The 16,979-nt window shown below is 47.4% G+C and overlaps 1 protein-coding gene across 2 annotated transcripts in view; it reads right to left on the reverse strand.

Moving 5' to 3' along the window:
• LOC110534598 (protocadherin-18) overlaps positions 1–14,617 on the reverse strand; it is a 15,883-nt gene extending 1,266 nt beyond the window's left edge. Inside the window, exons 1-3 of one of the 2 annotated variants that reach the window (XM_090188673.1) lie at positions 9,140–14,617; positions 8,454–8,509; positions 6,800–6,969 (exon numbers count right to left, since the gene is read on the reverse strand). In XM_090188673.1, the coding sequence (XP_090044799.1) occupies positions 6,800–6,969; positions 8,454–8,509; positions 9,140–11,635 (2,722 nt within the window). In that variant the 5' untranslated portion in view covers positions 11,636–14,617. Of the gene's footprint in view, positions 1–6,799; positions 6,970–8,453; positions 8,543–9,139 lie in introns of both variants that reach the window. The other variant, XM_090188672.1, reaches the window with a different exon arrangement.
• Between the last annotated feature and the right edge of the window lie 2,362 nt (positions 14,618–16,979).

The following is a 16,979-nucleotide window of genomic DNA, read 5'->3' on the forward strand; positions in this document are numbered from 1 at the left end:
AGAAGGAAGAGGGTTAATGTTGTGTTTGGTACACAGGTTCCTAGCTAGGGAGAGAGAAAGGAGTGGAGGGAGAGGGTTAACATTGTGTTTGGTACCCAGGTTCATAGCTAGGGAGAGAGAAAGGAGTGGAGGGAGAGGGTTAACGTTGTGTTTGGTACACATGTTCATAGCTAGGGAGAGAGAAGGAAGAGGGTTAATGTTGTGTTTGGTACACAGGTTCCTAGCTAGGGAGAGAGAAAGGAGTGGAGGGAGAGGGTTAACGTTGTGTTTGGTACCCAGGTTCATAGCTAGGGAGAGAGAAAGGAGTGGAGGGAGAGGGTTAACGTTGTGTTTGGTACACAGGTTCCTAGCTAGGGAGAGAGAAGGGAGTGGAGGAAGAGGGTTAACGTTGTGTTTGGTACACAGGTTCCTAGCTAGGGAGAGAGAAGGGAGTGGAGGGAGAGGGTTAATGTTGTGTTTGGTACACAGGTTCCTAGCTAGGGAGAGAGAAGGGAGTGGAGGGGGAGGGTTAACGTTGTGTTTGGTACGCAGGTTCCTAGCTAGGGAGAGAGAAGAATGAGAAGGGAGACATGAGAGACACAGAGATTGGTGACAAATAACATGTTTGGTTTGACATTGATTAAAGGGTCTCGTGGCTCAGAAGAGGAGAGAGCAGAGAGGGGACACAGTGTCAAGGTGTATGATTGGCATTGATATGCAGTAGCCTACAGAACTGTTGTCTGTCAACACTACTCAGTACATACACTGCTAGCTGGAAAATACAGTCTCAATGTTTTATCTGGTTTGACATTGAGGACACAGTCCCATAGCTACGGGAGAGAGGACACAGTCCCATAGCTATGGGAGAGAGGACACAGTCCCATAGCTATGGGAGAGAGGACACAGTCCCATAGCTACGGGAGAGAGGACACAGTCCCATAGCTATGGAAGAGAGGACACAGTCCCATAGCTATGGAAGAGAGGACACAGTCCCATAGCTATGGGAGAGAGGACACAGTCCCATAGCTATGGAAGAGAGGACACAGTCCCATAGCTACGGGAGAGAGGACACAGTCCCATAGCTATGGAAGAGAGGACACAGTCCCATAGCTATGGGTGAGAGGACACAGTCCCAAAGCTATGGGAGAGAGGACACAGTCCCATAGCTATGGGAGAGAGGACACAGTCCCATAGCTACGGGAGAGAGGACACAGTCCCATAGCTATGGAAGAGAGGACAGAGTCCCAAAGCTATGGGAGAGAGGACACAGTCCCATAGCTATGGGAGAGAGGACACAGTCCCATAGCTACGGGAGAGAGGACACAGTCCCATAGCTATGGAAGAGAGGACACAGTCCCATAGCTATGGAAGAGAGGACACAGTCCCAAAGCTATGGGAGAGAGGACACAGTCCCATAGCTATGGAAGAGAGGACACAGTCCCATAGCTACGGGAGAGAGGACACAGTCCCATAGCTATGGAAGAGAGGACACAGTCCCATAGCTATGGGAGAGAGGACACAGTCCCATAGCTATGGAAGAGAGGACACAGTCCCATAGCTATGGAAGAGAGGACACAGTCCCATAGCTACGGGAGAGAGGACACAGTCCCAAAGCTATGGGAGAGAGGACACAGTCCCATAGCTATGGGAGAGAGGACACAGTCCCATAGCTACGGGAGAGACTACAAAGAGCCATAGCGATGGGAGAGAGGACACAGTCCCATAGCTATGGAAGAGAGGACACAGTCCCATAGCTACGGGAGAGAGGACACAGTCCCAAAGCTATGGGAGAGAGGACACAGTCCCATAGCAATGGGAGAGAGGACACAGTCCCATAGCTACGGGAGAGAGGACACAGTCCCATAGCTATGGAAGAGAGGACACAGTCCCATAGCTATGGAAGAGAGGACACAGTCCCATAGCTACGGGAGAGAGGACACAGTCCCAAAGCTATGGGAGAGAGGACACAGTCCCATAGCTATGGGAGAGAGGACACAGTCCCATAGCAATGGGAGAGAGGACACAGTCCCATAGCTACGGGAGAGAGGACAAAGTCCCATAGCTACGGGAGAGAGGACACAGTCCAAAAGCTACGGGAGAGAGGAGACCAGGAGCACTGATACAAATGGATAGTTGTTAAACTGATGCCTGTCTAATCACTCTGTTACCTGTCTAACCCTGTACCTCTCTGTCTAGTCCTGTACCTCTCGGTCTAGTGCTGTACCTCTCTGTCTATTCCTGTACCTCTCTGTCTAGTCCTGTACCTCTCTGTCTAGTCCTGTACCTCTCTGTCTAGTCCTGTACCTCTCTGTCTAGTCCTGTACCTGTCTGTCTATTCCTGTATCTCTCTGTCTAGTCCTGTACCTCTCGGTCTAGTGCAGTACCTCTCAGTCTATTCCTGTACCTCTCTGTCTAGTCCTGTACCTCTCTGTCTAGTCCTGTACCTCTCTGTCTAGTCCTGTACCTCTCTGTCTATTCCTGTACCTCTCTGTCTATTCCTGTACCTCTCTGTCTAACCCTGTACCTCTATGTCTAACCCTGTACCTCTCGGTCTAGTCCTGTACCTCTCTGTCTAACCCTGTACCTCTCGGTCTAGTCATGTCCCTCTCTGTCTAACCCTGGACCTCTCGGTCTAGTCCTGTACCTCATTGTCTAACCCTGTACCTCTCGGTCTAGTCCTGTACCTCTCTGTCTAACCCTGTACCACACTGTTTAACTCTGTACCTCTCGGTCTAACCCTGTACCTCTCTGTCTAGTCCTGTACCTCTCTGTCTAACCCTGTACCTCTCTGTCTAACCCTGTACCTCTCTGTCTAACCCTGTACCTCTCTGTCTAACCCTGTAACTCTCTGTCTAACCCTGTACCTCACTGTCTAACCCTGTACCTCTCTGTCTAACCCTGTACCTCTCTGTCTAACCCTGTACCTCTCTGTCTAACCCTGTACCTCTCTGTCTAACCCTGTACCTCTCTGTCTAACCCTGTATCTCTCTGTCTAACCCTGTAGCTCTCTGTCTAACCCTGTACCTCTCTGTCTAACCCTGTACCTCTCTGTCTAACCCTGTACCTCTCTGTCTAGTCCTGTACCTCTCTGTCTAGTCCTGTACCTTTCTGTTTAACCCTGTACCTCTCTGTCTAACCTTGTACCTCGCTGTCTAACCCTGTACCTCTCTGTCTAACCCTGTACCTCTCGGTCTAGTCCTGTACCTCTCTGTCTAGTCCTGTACCTCTCTGTCTAACCCTGTACCTCTCTGTCTAACCCTGTACCTCACTGTCTAACCTTGTACCTCTCTGTCTAACCCTGTACCTCTCTGTCTAACCCTGTACCTCTCTGTCTAACCCTGTACCTCTATGTCTAACCCTGTACCTCCCTGTCAAACCCTGTACCTCTCGGTCTAGTGCAGTACCTCTCTGTCTAACCTTGTACCTCTCTGTCTAATCCTGTACCTCTCTGTCTAGTCCTGTACCTCTCTGTCTAACCCTGTACCTCTCTGTCTAACCCTGTACCTCTCTGTCTAGTCCTGTACCTCTCTGTCTAGTCCTGTACCTCTCTGTCTAACCCTGTACCTCTCGGTCTAGTGCAGTACCTCTCTGTCTAGTCCTGTACTTCTCTGTCTAACCCTGTACCTCTCTGTCTAGTCCTGTACCTCTCTGTCTAACCCTGTACCTCTCTGTCTAACCCTGTACCTCTCTGTCTAACCCTGTACCTCTCTGTCTAACCCTGTACCTCACTGTCTAACCCTGTACCTCTCTGTCTAACCCTGTACCTCTCTGTCTAACCCTATACCTCTCTGTCTAACCCTGTACCTCTCTGTCTAACCCTGTACCTCTCTGTCTAACCCTGTATCTCTCTGTCTAACCCTGTAGCTCTCTGTCTAACCCTGTACCTCTCTGTCTAACCCTGTACCTCTCTGTCTAACCCTGTACCTCTCTGTCTAGTCCTGTACCTCTCTGTCTAACCCTGTACCTCTCTGTCTAACCCTGTACCTCTCTGTCTAACCCTGTACCTCTCTGTCTAACCTTGTACCTCGCTGTCTAACCCTGTACCTCTCTGTCTAACCCTGTACCTCTATGTCTAACCCTGTACCTCTCTGTCTAGTCCTGTACCTCTCTGTCTAACCCTGTACCTCTCTGTCTAACCCTGTACCTCACTGTCTAACCTTGTACCTCTCTGTCTAACCCTGTACCTCTCTGTCTAACCCTGTACCTCTCTGTCTAACCCTGTACCTCTATGTCTAACCCTGTACCTCCCTGTCAAACCCTGTACCTCTCGGTCTAGTGCAGTACCTCTCTGTCTAACCTTGTACCTCTCTGTCTAACCCTGTACCTCTCTGTCTAGTCCTGTACCTCTCTGTCTAACCCTGTACCTCTCTGTCTAACCCTGTACCTCTCTGTCTAACCCTGTACCTCTATGTCTAACCCTGTACCTCCCTGTCTAACCCTGTACCTCTCTGTCTAACCTTGTACCTCTCTGTCTAACCCTGTACCTCTCTGTCTAACCCTGTACCTCTCGGTCTAGTCCTGTACCTCTCGGTCTAGTGCAGTACCTTTCTGTCTAGTCCTGTACCTCTCTGTCTAGTCCTGTACCTCTCTGTCTAACCCTGTACCTCTGTTGCCTGTCTAACACTTTCCCTCATGTCACTCTCTGTAAACTCTAGACATTTGAACCAACCATTTTTGTGAGAAAGATAGATGTTGTTTTGGTATCAGAAAGGTCAACCGATTTTTACTGGGATGAGTGACAAAGTAAACCAATTAAATCACTCCATTCAATCAGGCTCAAAAACAGTTAATCCCCCTCTTTCAATCCCTCCCTCCCTAGCTCCATCCTTCTCTGCTCCTTCCCTCCCTCCCTCCATCTCCCCTCCCTCCCTCCCTCCCTCCCTCCCTAGCTCCATCCTTCTCTGCTCCTTCCCTCCCTCCCTCCATCTCCTTTCCCTCCCTCACTCCCTCCATCTCCCCTCCCTCCCTCCTTCCCTAGCTCCATCCTTCTCTGCTCCTTCCCTCCCTCCCGCCATCTCATTTCCCTCCCTCACTCCCTCCATCTCCCCTCCCTCCCTCCTTCCCTAGCTCCATCCTTCTCCCCGCCCCCCCCTCACTCCCACCATCTCCTCTCCTCTCCCTCCCTCACTCCCTCCATCTCCCCTCCCTCCCTCCTTCCCTAGCTCATCCTACTCCTCGCCCCCCTCACTCCCACCATCTCCTCTCCTCTCCCTCCCTCACTCACTCCATCCATCTCCCATCCCCCCTCCTTCCCTAGCTCCACCCTTCTCCCTCCCTCCCTCCCTCCCTCCCTCCCTCCCTCCCTCCCTCCCTCCCTCCCTCCCTCCCTCCCTCCCTCCCTCCCTCCCTCCCTCTAGCCTTCTTCCTCTCCTCCTCCATCTCTCCTGCTTCCTTCCCTCTTCCATCTCTCCTTATTGCCTCCCTCCTCCATCTCTCCTTCTTCCCTCCCTCCTCCATCTCTCCTTCTTCCCTCCCTCCTTCATCTCTCCATAAAGAGAAGAATAACAGACAGAGGAGAAGAGACAGAAAAGAGAGAAGAGAGAGAAGAGGAGAGACTGTGGCTCTCAGGGGGGAGAACAACATCATTTTAAAAGCAATTACTGTGAATTCTCCTCAGCACAGACATGAAAGGGCCGGCCTGTCACTCAAACAGCCAACACAGACACACGCGTATACACCACACACACACACACACACACACACACACACACACAAACACACACACACGCACACACACAAACACACACACACACAAAAACACACACACACACATATACACCCACCCACCCACCCGACACAGTGACAGACAGAGAGAGTCACAGTGTAAATCGGGGAGGCGTTTACCGACACGACTCTATCTGAGGGCCAGATATCAGGAGGGTGGTAATGGAGGAACGCGTCTGCCTGATAAAACCCCTGGAAATTAAAGGCTGTGGGGAAGAATACAGCTGAAGCACAGTTGTGCTACTGGGTGAATGGGCTGTTATATAATAGTGAATGTGTCCCAAATCGCACCCTGTTCCCTATATAGCACACCGCGTTTGAGTACACTACATGGGGAAAGTAGTGCACTATTAAGAAAATAGGGTGTTATTTGGGAGTCCAGGCCATACAATGTGGTGTTAAAAATCATCTTTTGACTGTTCAGGTGAGACGTGTATTGTTGAAGCCAGCACGGGGAAGATTGTAAAACGTGGTGAGCAGCTGTCCACGGTGCTGAACTGAATAGATGATTTATTAAAGTGTTGGGGAGAACCTGGTGTGAGCAGCCCAGTGTGATGTGTGTGACGGTGGGCGTCACTGGGTCGTGTTATATCTCTAGTGAAAACGGGACTGTCGTACTGCAGCGGGTGATGTCACCTGGCTTGGTTTTTATATTCTGTGACATCACTGCCCTGCACCCAATGACTTTTACACAAAGAGTATAAAGCTGGTTTATCCTGCCTCTACCAAGATGGCTGTCTCACGTCTCTATGTAACTGACCTGGGCACTATAGTCTATCCTGCCTCTACCAAGATGGCTGTCTCATGTCTCTATGTAACTGACCTGGGCACTATAGTCTATCCTGCCTCTACCAAGATGGCTGTCTCATGTCTCTATGTAACTGACCTGGGTGTAGTCTGTGGTGTATGTCCTGGTGGTAGAGCTCAGAGAAGCACTATAGTCTATCCTGCCTCTACCAAGATGGCTGTCTCATGTCTCTATGTAACTGACCTGGGTGTAGTCTGTGGTGTATGTCCTGGTGGTAGAGCTCAGAGAAGCACTATAGTCTATCCTGCCTCTACCAAGATGGCTGTCTCATGTCTCTATGTAACTGACCTGGGTGTAGTCTGTGGAGTATGTCCAGGTGGTAGAGCTCAGAGAAGCCATCCCCCAGCAGACGGTCGATGGGGGACTCTCGTCCCATATCATAGTCGCTGTCCCCCGCATCGCTGTCCCCACGACCACTGTCCTTCAAGCTGAACTTGTCCATGTCCTGCAATGCATACCTAGAGAGAGAGAGAGAGAGAGAGAGGGGGATGGGAGAAAGAGAGAGAGAGAGAGGGGGATGGGAGAAAGAGAGAGAGAGGAAGGAAGGAAGGGAGAAAGGAAGAAAGAGAGAGAGAGAGAGAGAGGGGGATGGGAGAAAGAGAGAGAGAGGAAGGAAGGGAGAAAGGAAGAAAGAGAGAGAGAGAGAGAGAGAGGGGGGGTGGGTGGGAGAAAGAGAGAGAGAGGAAGGAAGGGAGAAAGGAAGAAAGAGAGAGAGAGAGAGAGAGAGAGAGAGAGGTGGGGGGATGGGAGAAAGAGATAGAGAGGAAGGAAGGGAGAAAGGAAGAAAGAGTGAGAGATAGAGAGAGAGAGAGTTGAAAGTACAATTGAGTCAATGAAAATGTATGTAATTGGTGTTTCTTAGTGGTAGAAGCTGCTGTACCACTGATTAATGCTCACCATAAGGGTAGACAGAACTACAAAACAAACATTTCACAACACTACAGTTGAAACAGACATGTGATCCACAAACTTTTGGATTGAATGATATTGATATGATTCAAACTCAAAACATGATAAACAAAAGAGCCATCTTAGAAAAAGGGCCAAACTAATATAGATCCATACTGTCATTACATATGTGTTTATTGATGCTACCAATGCTACTAATTGTATTGATGCTACTAATGCTACTCATTGTATTGATGCTACTAATGCTACTCATTGTATTGATGCTACTAATGCTACTCATTGTATTGATGCTACTAATGCTACTCATTGTACTGATGCTACTAATGCTACTCATTGTATTGATGCTACTAATGCTACTCATTGTATTGATGCTACTAATGCTACTCATTGTATTGATGCTACTAATGCTACTCATTGTATTGATGCTACTAATGCTACTAATTGTATTGATGCTACTAATGCTACTCATTGTATTGATGCTACTAATGCTTCTAATTGTATTGATGCTACTAATGCTACTACTTGTATTGATGCTACTAATGCTACTAATTGTATTGATGCTACTAATGCTACTAATTGTATTGATGCTACTAATGCTACTAATTTTATTGATGCTACTAATGCTACTCATTGTATTGATGCTACTAATGCTACTAATTTTATTGATGCTACTAATGCTACTAATTTTATTGATGCTAATAATGCTTCTAATTGTATTGATGCTACTAATGCTACTCATTGTATTGATGCTACTAATGCTACTAATTTTATTGATGCTACTAATGCTACTAATTGTATTGATGCTACTAATGCTACTAATTTTATTGATGCTACTAATGCTTCTAATTGTATTGATGCTACTAATGCTACTCATTGTATTGATGCTACTAATGCTACTAATTTTATTGATGCTACTAATGCTACTAATTTTATTGATGCTAGTAATGAAAAGCACGGTGGACACAAGGGAATTTGACAACTCAAAAGAGCAAAACGTTACAATGTTTTGGGGGGGGGGGGATGCTTTGTTTACCTGTAGCTTCTGGAGTATTTGTTGCCACGGAAACAGGGTCTAGGCTGGTACTGGCCCTGATGGAGCATGGACAGAAGCTGTGAGACTTGCTATATCCAAAATAAACAAATAAGAACAACAGAAAAAAGGAGGATGAATAACAGAACGGATGGAAACAGACGACAGGGAAAAAAGACGAAGACAATGAGGAACAAAACAAGATGGATGACACACAGTGATTCTGATGGTGGTGACACACTGAGGAGGGTGAGGAGACAAATATGATGATTCCAAAATGGATGACAGAAAGTGGATGAGAGAAATAACAATGGGGTGGTGGGTGGGTGACGGGGATAAATCAATATGGATAGGAGAGAACAACGATCACATAATGGCTTGAGGGTGAAGACACAAAGGTAAACCGGAGCCATGATTACATCTGGAATCAGTTCTACTAGTTTTAAATGGACAGTCATTTCACTATGGATTTACTGACACTCAGGAACTGTTTACCAAGAGGCTAGGATTTATGACGGATTATTCTAGAATGGTTGAGGGGAGTGTAGGTGTGTGTGTGGTGTGGTGTGGTGTGGTGTGTGTGTGTGTGTGTATGTGTGTGTGTGTGTGTGTGTGTGTGTGTGTGTGTGTGTGTGTGTATGTGTGTGTGGGAGAGAGAGAGATGAATTGTGTGTTCTGTAGTATCTCACCTCGACGGGTGGCGTAGCGTGGGCCAACTCCAGGGCGAAGCTCTCCGGGATATGATTGGACGATATTGTCACCAGGCTATTCAGTGACTGGTGGCTGTGGTGGCTCTGCCGGCTTCCCATTGGCGCCCGGTCCATGGGGGGCGTGGCCGAGGGTGAGCGGTGGTGCGCTCTGATTGGTAGAGTCCCATTCACCGTGGGAACAAGTGTGATGTCACCCTTGTGGATCTGCCGTGACGGTTTCTTCGGGTGATGCTGGTGGTTGGTCTCTGCCACCCTGCAGTTGTACGAGTTCCTGCTATCTTTCTTTTCTCTGTTGCAGCGGGCAGCGAACATGACCATGATGACCAGGAGCATAGTGCAGATGGCCCCCAGGGACATGATGATGATGAGGGAGGCGTCGAGCGGCGTCTCCCCCTGGTCCAGCACCTGCACGTGGCCCTCCATGTTCTCATAGAGGCAGATTTTCAGGACGGCCTTGGTGGTCTGTTGCAAGGAACCGTGGTCACTGACCAGGACGGTGAGCTCCGCAAACTCGTGGGGAAACATATCGAGGCTAACGTTGGCGCTGATCTCGCACGTTCTAGGATCCATAGAGAAGAAGCCTTCCTCGTTGCCGGCAGTGATCGAACATGTGAGTTCTGCGTTGACGCCGGTGTCTCGGTCGGTCGCCCTGACGACTGTAACCAGGCTACCGGCCTCGGTGTACTTGGAGACGGGGACGTCGGCCGTGAGGTTCCAGAGCTGCGGAACCACGATGACCGGCGGGTTGTCGTTTTCATCCAGGATTGTCAGGACGACGGTGGCGTTGCTCAGCAACGAGGGTTCCCCGGCGTCCTTGGCCTGGACTACGAAGGATATCCGGCTGACGTCCTCGCGGTCGAACGTGCGGAGGGCGTAAACAGCGCCGTTGGACGGGTCTATGGTGACAAAGGTGGAGATAGAGCTCCCGTGAACGGTGTTCTCCACCAGGAAGTAGCTCACCTGGCTGTTGGCGTCCAGGTCGGGGTCGGTTGCCAAAAGCGACGTGAGGTAGGCCCCAGGGGCATTGTTCTCTGATCTGAATACCTCATAACGTCCCTTCTGGAAGCGTGGAGCATTGTCGTTTTCATCCAGCACGTGCACGGTGAAGTGCTTGATGGTCGAGAGGCTGGGTGTGCCGAGGTCCTCGGCGATGACCGTCAAGCTGAACTCTGACCTCTTCTCCCGATCCAGCGAGACGTTAGTGAGGATCATGTAGTTGTTCTCGTACGTCTTCTGTAGTTTAAAACTCCCCTGGCCATGGAGTTTACACACAACCTCTCCGTTCAGACCAGAATCTAGGTCCTCCACTCTTACTAAGGCCACGAAGGAATCCAATGGAGCGGCCTCGGAGATATAGGCCGCGTCCTCCTTGCCTCTGTCCCCTTGGGACATCAGATTGATGCTGATGTCTGGTTTGTTGTCGTTTATGTCCACTACCTTGATGAAGATCTTGCAGTGTGCTGGCATGGAGTTGGGGCCCATATCCTGGGCTTGGACATCGATGTCATATGATGTCGCGCTTTCAAAGTCCACGCGCTTCATGAGCGTCAGGTGGCCATTATCCGAGTTGATCTTGAACGTTTCCACGATTTTCGGGGACACGTGACTGCTAAAGGAGTAGACGATTTTGGCGTTGGTTCCGTCATCTGCATCAGTCGCATTCAGGTCAATAAGAAGAGATCCAACAGGTGAATTCTCCAATAGATGAATCACATATGAAGACTGTTCGAAAATAGGACTGTTGTCGTTTGAATCTGCCACGCTAATTCTGAGGAGAGTAGAACCGGATTTAGGGGGAACGCCCTTATCGGAGGCCGTCAGCTGAAGTTCATAACCTGGCTGCATCTCCCTGTCGAGCTCCCTTAGCACCACCAACTCCGAGTACTTAGCCCCGTCCGTTCTGCTCTGAATGTCAATCTTGAAGTAGTTGTTGGGCTCGAGGGAGTAAGTATCGAGGGAGTTCTCCCCGACGTCGGGGTCACTCGCGCTGTCCAGGGGAATGCGCGCACCAACTGCCGCGCTCTCGGAGATCTCGATGGGGATTACGGCGCGGGCGAACTGGGGCGCGTTATCATTAATGTCCAACACTTGCACCTCGACGTGGAAGAGCTGCAAGTGTTCTGTTGGAAGAGTCAGAACGTCGAATTCAATGGAACAGTTGAGGTTCTTCTCGCAGAGCTTCTCTCGGTCTATTTTGGAACGGATGCTGATCTCTCCGTCCTGCTCGCGCACGGATAGGAAAGACGTGCTCCCTCTCTGCATGGCTCGGAAGCGCAAAGACACAGAACTTGGGAGTTTGACCAAAACATCAGCCACGTCTTCTTTAAGCCGTGCAATAACAGTCCCCACCTTCTGTTCCTCGTAAACTTGATATTTTAATGTTTTACCTTTGACGTGTTGCGTGGCCAGTGCCATAACGGCGAGAAGGATCCATATTCGGATATAAAATACGCAGATTATTTTTCCAGGTTCCATCTTTAAAGTAATCCCTTTGGGTGATTCTGAAAGTAGTTCCAAAATAGCTCCTTTGCGCAGCCAGTACTGATTCCGTTATTGTAGCCTAATGAACTTAACGAATCCACTGCGCCCCGACGACAGTCATTAGGCTAATCGCAGCGCATTCTCCAAAATCTAGATATTCCCATTTAAACACGTTTGAGCATTAAAAAAGCAGGTTGCGTTCCGCAGTCATTTCTACTAGAAAACACAACGTCCAAACTGAGAGTGAGTTATCCCTTCCACGCATACAAATCTGTTGCGCGAGTCTCAGAGTAGACTCCTATAGAGCACCGCTTAAATCTGTGCTTCTCTCTATGTGCGGTGCCGTGCTCTTTCTCTCTCGCTCTCTCTTCGTCTGATGGCTCCCCCAAAATAGCCCGCCTCAATCTAACCAGCCCTACAACGGAACAGCGGCCCCTTTCTCTTCTCCCCAGCAAGACAAAATGCTTCCTAAATAAAATGCTAACCCGGTGACCACTCAAAACAGAGGCGAGGAGAGAGGGGGGAGAAAGAGGGAGGGGAGGAGAGATCGAGACGGGGCAAACTCCACCCTCTCGGGTTCTTCATCCACTTTCTTTCTTCACTTTCACCCCTGAGAAGAGGAGAAAGAGAGAGAGAGAGAGAGAGAGAGAGAGAGAGAGAGAGAGAGAGAGGAGAGCATGCCTCAACAATAGGGAAGGGTAAAATAACTCAAGAGGAACTTTCATTGGTCACGTTTGCCCGGTTATATTTTTTGGTAGTCGCCGTTAGAAGACGCCAGGTTTCTTTATGAGTGTAGTAGTCTCTCGTTTTGGGTCTATTGCAGCAGACAGACTGGAGACATGGCTGGGATAATGTAGGATATACAGTATTCCTCCTAAAGTATTGTTTAGGATTGTGTTAGATACAGAGAGACTGGAGACAGGGATAGGCTATAAATGTGGAGGCTACATTCTTATTTATATCGCTTCGAATTATGTGCGTTGGCCTAACTAGCAAATGGAGAATTATCTTCACCAGTCTCACCAATTAGTTATTATAGCAACTGGCATATAGGCTATACCCAAATTAGACACACACACACACACAGAGAGAGGAGGAGAGAGAGAGAGAGAGACTGCTAGCTTGCGTGGACACTGCATACATTAATTTCCTCCCTGGTCGTTTTATTCAGTGTCAGTTGAGTCTCCTTCCCTCCTCCTCTCTCTCCCTCTCATGGATGTTTTTGAGCAAAGTGTTCACATGCGCCTCTTCTAATCTGTGGCGGGTTGTGGTAGAGAGTAAGCCGGCTAAATCAGTGTGGAGAATTGTGGTGAAAAGGAGCCGGGTACTAATGAATGGGTTTAGGACTTGGTCACGCCGCGGTACATCTCTGTCCCCGTGCATAATACTGTTTAACATTCTTCAACTTCACAGACACACACACAGACACACACACAGACACACACACACACACACACACACACAGTATCCCATTATCTGTCAGTCATCAAACATGTACATCCATGCATGCAAAATATTTAAAAAACAAGACGAACATGCGCAACTGGGACTGCGCAAACCCACGACCATCTGGCACGGTCTGGCTGACACCCCAACCCCAGTCATTGCACCCGACCAAACACGCCTCTCAGGCGCTGCGTACTCAATGGCAGCCTACATAGTGCACTACTTTTACCCAGAGCCATGTGGCAGCGGTTAAAAGTAGTGCACTATAAAGGGAGTAGGGTGCTATTCAGGACACGGTCCCAACTCACTCCCCTCCATCCATGCATTCAGATAACCGAGTGAAATTAGCCTGTCACCGTATGACTCCGAGACAGACAACAACAATTGGCCTTTTAAAAAAAAGGTTTTATGCGTTTTAATCTTTAAGCGGGGGCTAAGCTAATTATTTAGGCTAACCGTGCACATCATGTTTGGGAACGTATCCAACATTTTTTTAGCCTATATTGTAAGATTACGCAAGCATATGTTGACGTGGCCGTTTTAAATCTCTGCATCTCTTTCACGCAGTCATCTCAACGCACAAAAAAATACAAACGGGCACTTATCCAAACTCGTCTGTTTAACAGTAGAGACCTACAAGCTCTCACGTTCTCACGTCAGAATTCAACTTCCATCCATGTTTCTGAAACATCAGCATCTCGAAGTTGTTCCTAAAACATGGGATCATCTGTGGATTTGCCCGTGTTAACCATGTATGGAATATCTCACCTACTGTCATCCTATCTCCCCACACATGTCGCCCATACAGAATGGAGTCTGATGATTGGGTAAACAGTGATGCAACTTTATGCGTGGCCTGCGTGGTTCCATGCAAGACAAGAGTCCACCAGGCGTCCTCCCAATTATTGTCAACGTGATATACGGCGGATAAACATTCACTGACAGTCATGAATATCAACGTTTTAGTAGGTCAGTTGGTTTAAGTTGGGTGGACGTTCTATTTGATTCCAACGCATCTGCAAACCTTCTATAGTGTTCCGTGAATTTGCATAAGGAGTTATCGGATTCCCAAAACGTGCACTGACATCGACAGAAGGTGCACATTTTACCCCCTCTCAATCTTAAATAGGCGCAAAAACGTTTCTCTTAATCGTAATTATTCTATTCATAGCTCTGATTGTGTTTGCAAAACGTTCCCTTTGAATAGCTTATTCTCTCTTCCATTGCACATTTTGCCGACCAAGTCTCTGTCTCGTAGACTATTTAACCAGTGCTGATACCGGACCGGTGCTTTCCACAGAGCCCGAGCGCCCACAAAGACGGTAATGCAATTATACCTCGCGCGCCAGGGTGCTAATCACATTTTCGGGAACAAAAGAAGCGAAAGTCCTCCCGAGTTCATGGAAAGAGGAGAATAAAAAAAGAAAAGAAACTGAAGAAAGAGAGAGGGAATGTTTTAAACTCCGGGTGAGAAATAAAACAATAGCTGTAGCCATGAAGAAACGGGTTGCAGGCTATAATTCATGCTACAGCTGAAGTGGGTTTAATACGTTTAGGCGCGCTACCTCATCAAAATAATCACATCTCTTTTTTTTTTATCATTTAAGTAGCTAATTAAGTATTAATGGAAAAATAGAAGCAATGTAGTAACGAAAAGTTAAGAAAGTGATTCCTACAATGTATGTGAAGTCAGATGTTTTCTGGTGTGGCAAATGTGTTTTTATAATCAGTCAGACAATAGACTAATCTAGAAGGGAAAGGCCCGTCGAGGGTGTAGAACGCATAACCAATGGTATAGAAGGACAATCAATGGTAGTCAATGAACCGATGAAGTGACAATCCGGTGACTATTTCTCATGTAATCATGGGGAGTCCAACAAAAGACCTATGGTGTAGTTATCTCGTAGCCATAAAGTCGTAGGGCGAATTCAACTCCTGTCATTGATATTCATCCCTATTCTCTCCCGTAGTCCCGCTCCCCTTTGGGACAATGGGAGCAGCAGGTGGAGCGTTTTCCATAGCAACGGCGTTCGGATCGAATCTGTCGGTCTGGTCTCTCTGTGTTCTAGAACGGTAGAGACAAACGGAATGCGCCACCAGTAGACTACGTCGTGCCAGCCAATACGGCTGCTGTTGGGTTGTAAAGGCACGCGAGCATCTGTCGGCTCGTCTGTCCGCATTGTCATTCATTCAATTAGCGGCCAGCGCAGATTCCAGAAGGGGTGTCTGTCTTTCTCTCTCCGGGTGTGTGTGCGTGCGTGTGTGTGCGTGCACCCCCGACTTCATTCAGAGGTGCTGATCCGAAGACCCCTGCCTGGTTGACCCCACCCCCATCCAAACAATGCCAAATTGTTATTCATCCGTGACCCCCAACACTTTCTCTCTATCCATCCCCACTCCCTTTCTTTCATCGACCATTTTATAGGAGTTTATAGCCTTATGACTCGTTGGCCACGAATGTGTCTGTCTATCTACCCGGATATAATAGTCCGTTGGCATGTATTCGTGTATGGCGCCGACGGTGCCATGTGGTTGTGTTGCGCGCACACAGGCAGGCTTTTCGGGGCAGCATACTGTCAGTCGGGAGACACATTTATTGCACCTCAGATTGACTTGAAAAGGCCTCTTCTGCTCTTGGTGATGAGGGACAAGTACTGTATGGCAGTGGTGTTTCCAGACACTTAAAACACATGACGTTGATTAGGTTGGTATTGCCGCTCACACACACACACACACACACACACACACACACACACACACACACACACACACACACACACACACACACACACACACACACACACACACACACACACACACACACACACAGTACCACACATTTAGGCTGGTATTGCTACCACACAATTAGAGTTAAATTACCCCTTACCCTTTTATACACTAGGCTACTATACTCGCCCACTACTACATCCCCCCTCTAATGGATGTCTTCCTCTTCCTACACTGCAGCTATGTGATTATATTAGATAGACATCATGTGAGATTCATTCTTAATCTAGTTTGGGCATAATGAGATTTTACTTGCAGTAATGTTGTTATCATCCCCATTCTTAAATGGTTATAAATGTGTGTCCAACTATGATGTTCTTATTTGAGCATCTGTATCAAGTGTCATACATTAGTCTGGTCTGTCAGTTTGAATTTCTAGTTCATCATGAATTTTCCCCCTATCCTCATCCATAGCAACTCCTATTCTATTCTGTCCTATTCTATTCTGTCCTATTCTATTCTGTCCTATTCTATTCTGTCCTATTCTATTCTGTCCTATGTCCCATTCCATTCTATTCTATTTTGTCATATTCTATTATATTCTATTCAATTATATTCTGTCCTGTTCTATTTCATTCTATTCTGTCCTATTCCATTCTACTCTATTCTGTCCTATTCTATTCTATTCTATTCTATTCTATCCCATTCCATTCTTTTCTATTATATTATATCCTGTCATATTCTATTCTATTCTATTCTGTCCTATTCTATTCAATTCTATTCTGTCCTGTTCTATTTTATTATATTCTGTCATATTCTATTCTACTATATTCTGTCCTACTTTATTCTGTCCTGTTCTATTCTATTCTGTCCTATTAAATTATATTCTGTCCTATTCCATTCTATTCTACTCTATTCTGTCCTATTCCATTCTATTCTACTCTATTCTGTCCTATTCTTTTTTATTCTCTCCTATTCCATTCTACTCTAATCTATTCTGTCCTATTCTACTCTATTCTATTCTGTCCTATTCCATTCTATTCTGTCCTATTCCATTCTACTCTATTCTATCTGTCCTATTCTATTCTACTCTATTCTGTCCTATTCTTTTTTATTCTCTCCTATTCCATTCTACTCTATTCTATTCTGTCCTATTCTATTCTAC

The sequence above is a fragment of the Oncorhynchus mykiss genome, chromosome 10 (assembly GCF_057628025.1).
Source record: "Oncorhynchus mykiss isolate SJ-2025 chromosome 10, ASM5762802v1, whole genome shotgun sequence".
NCBI classification, from domain to species: Eukaryota; Metazoa; Chordata; class Actinopteri; order Salmoniformes; family Salmonidae; genus Oncorhynchus; species Oncorhynchus mykiss.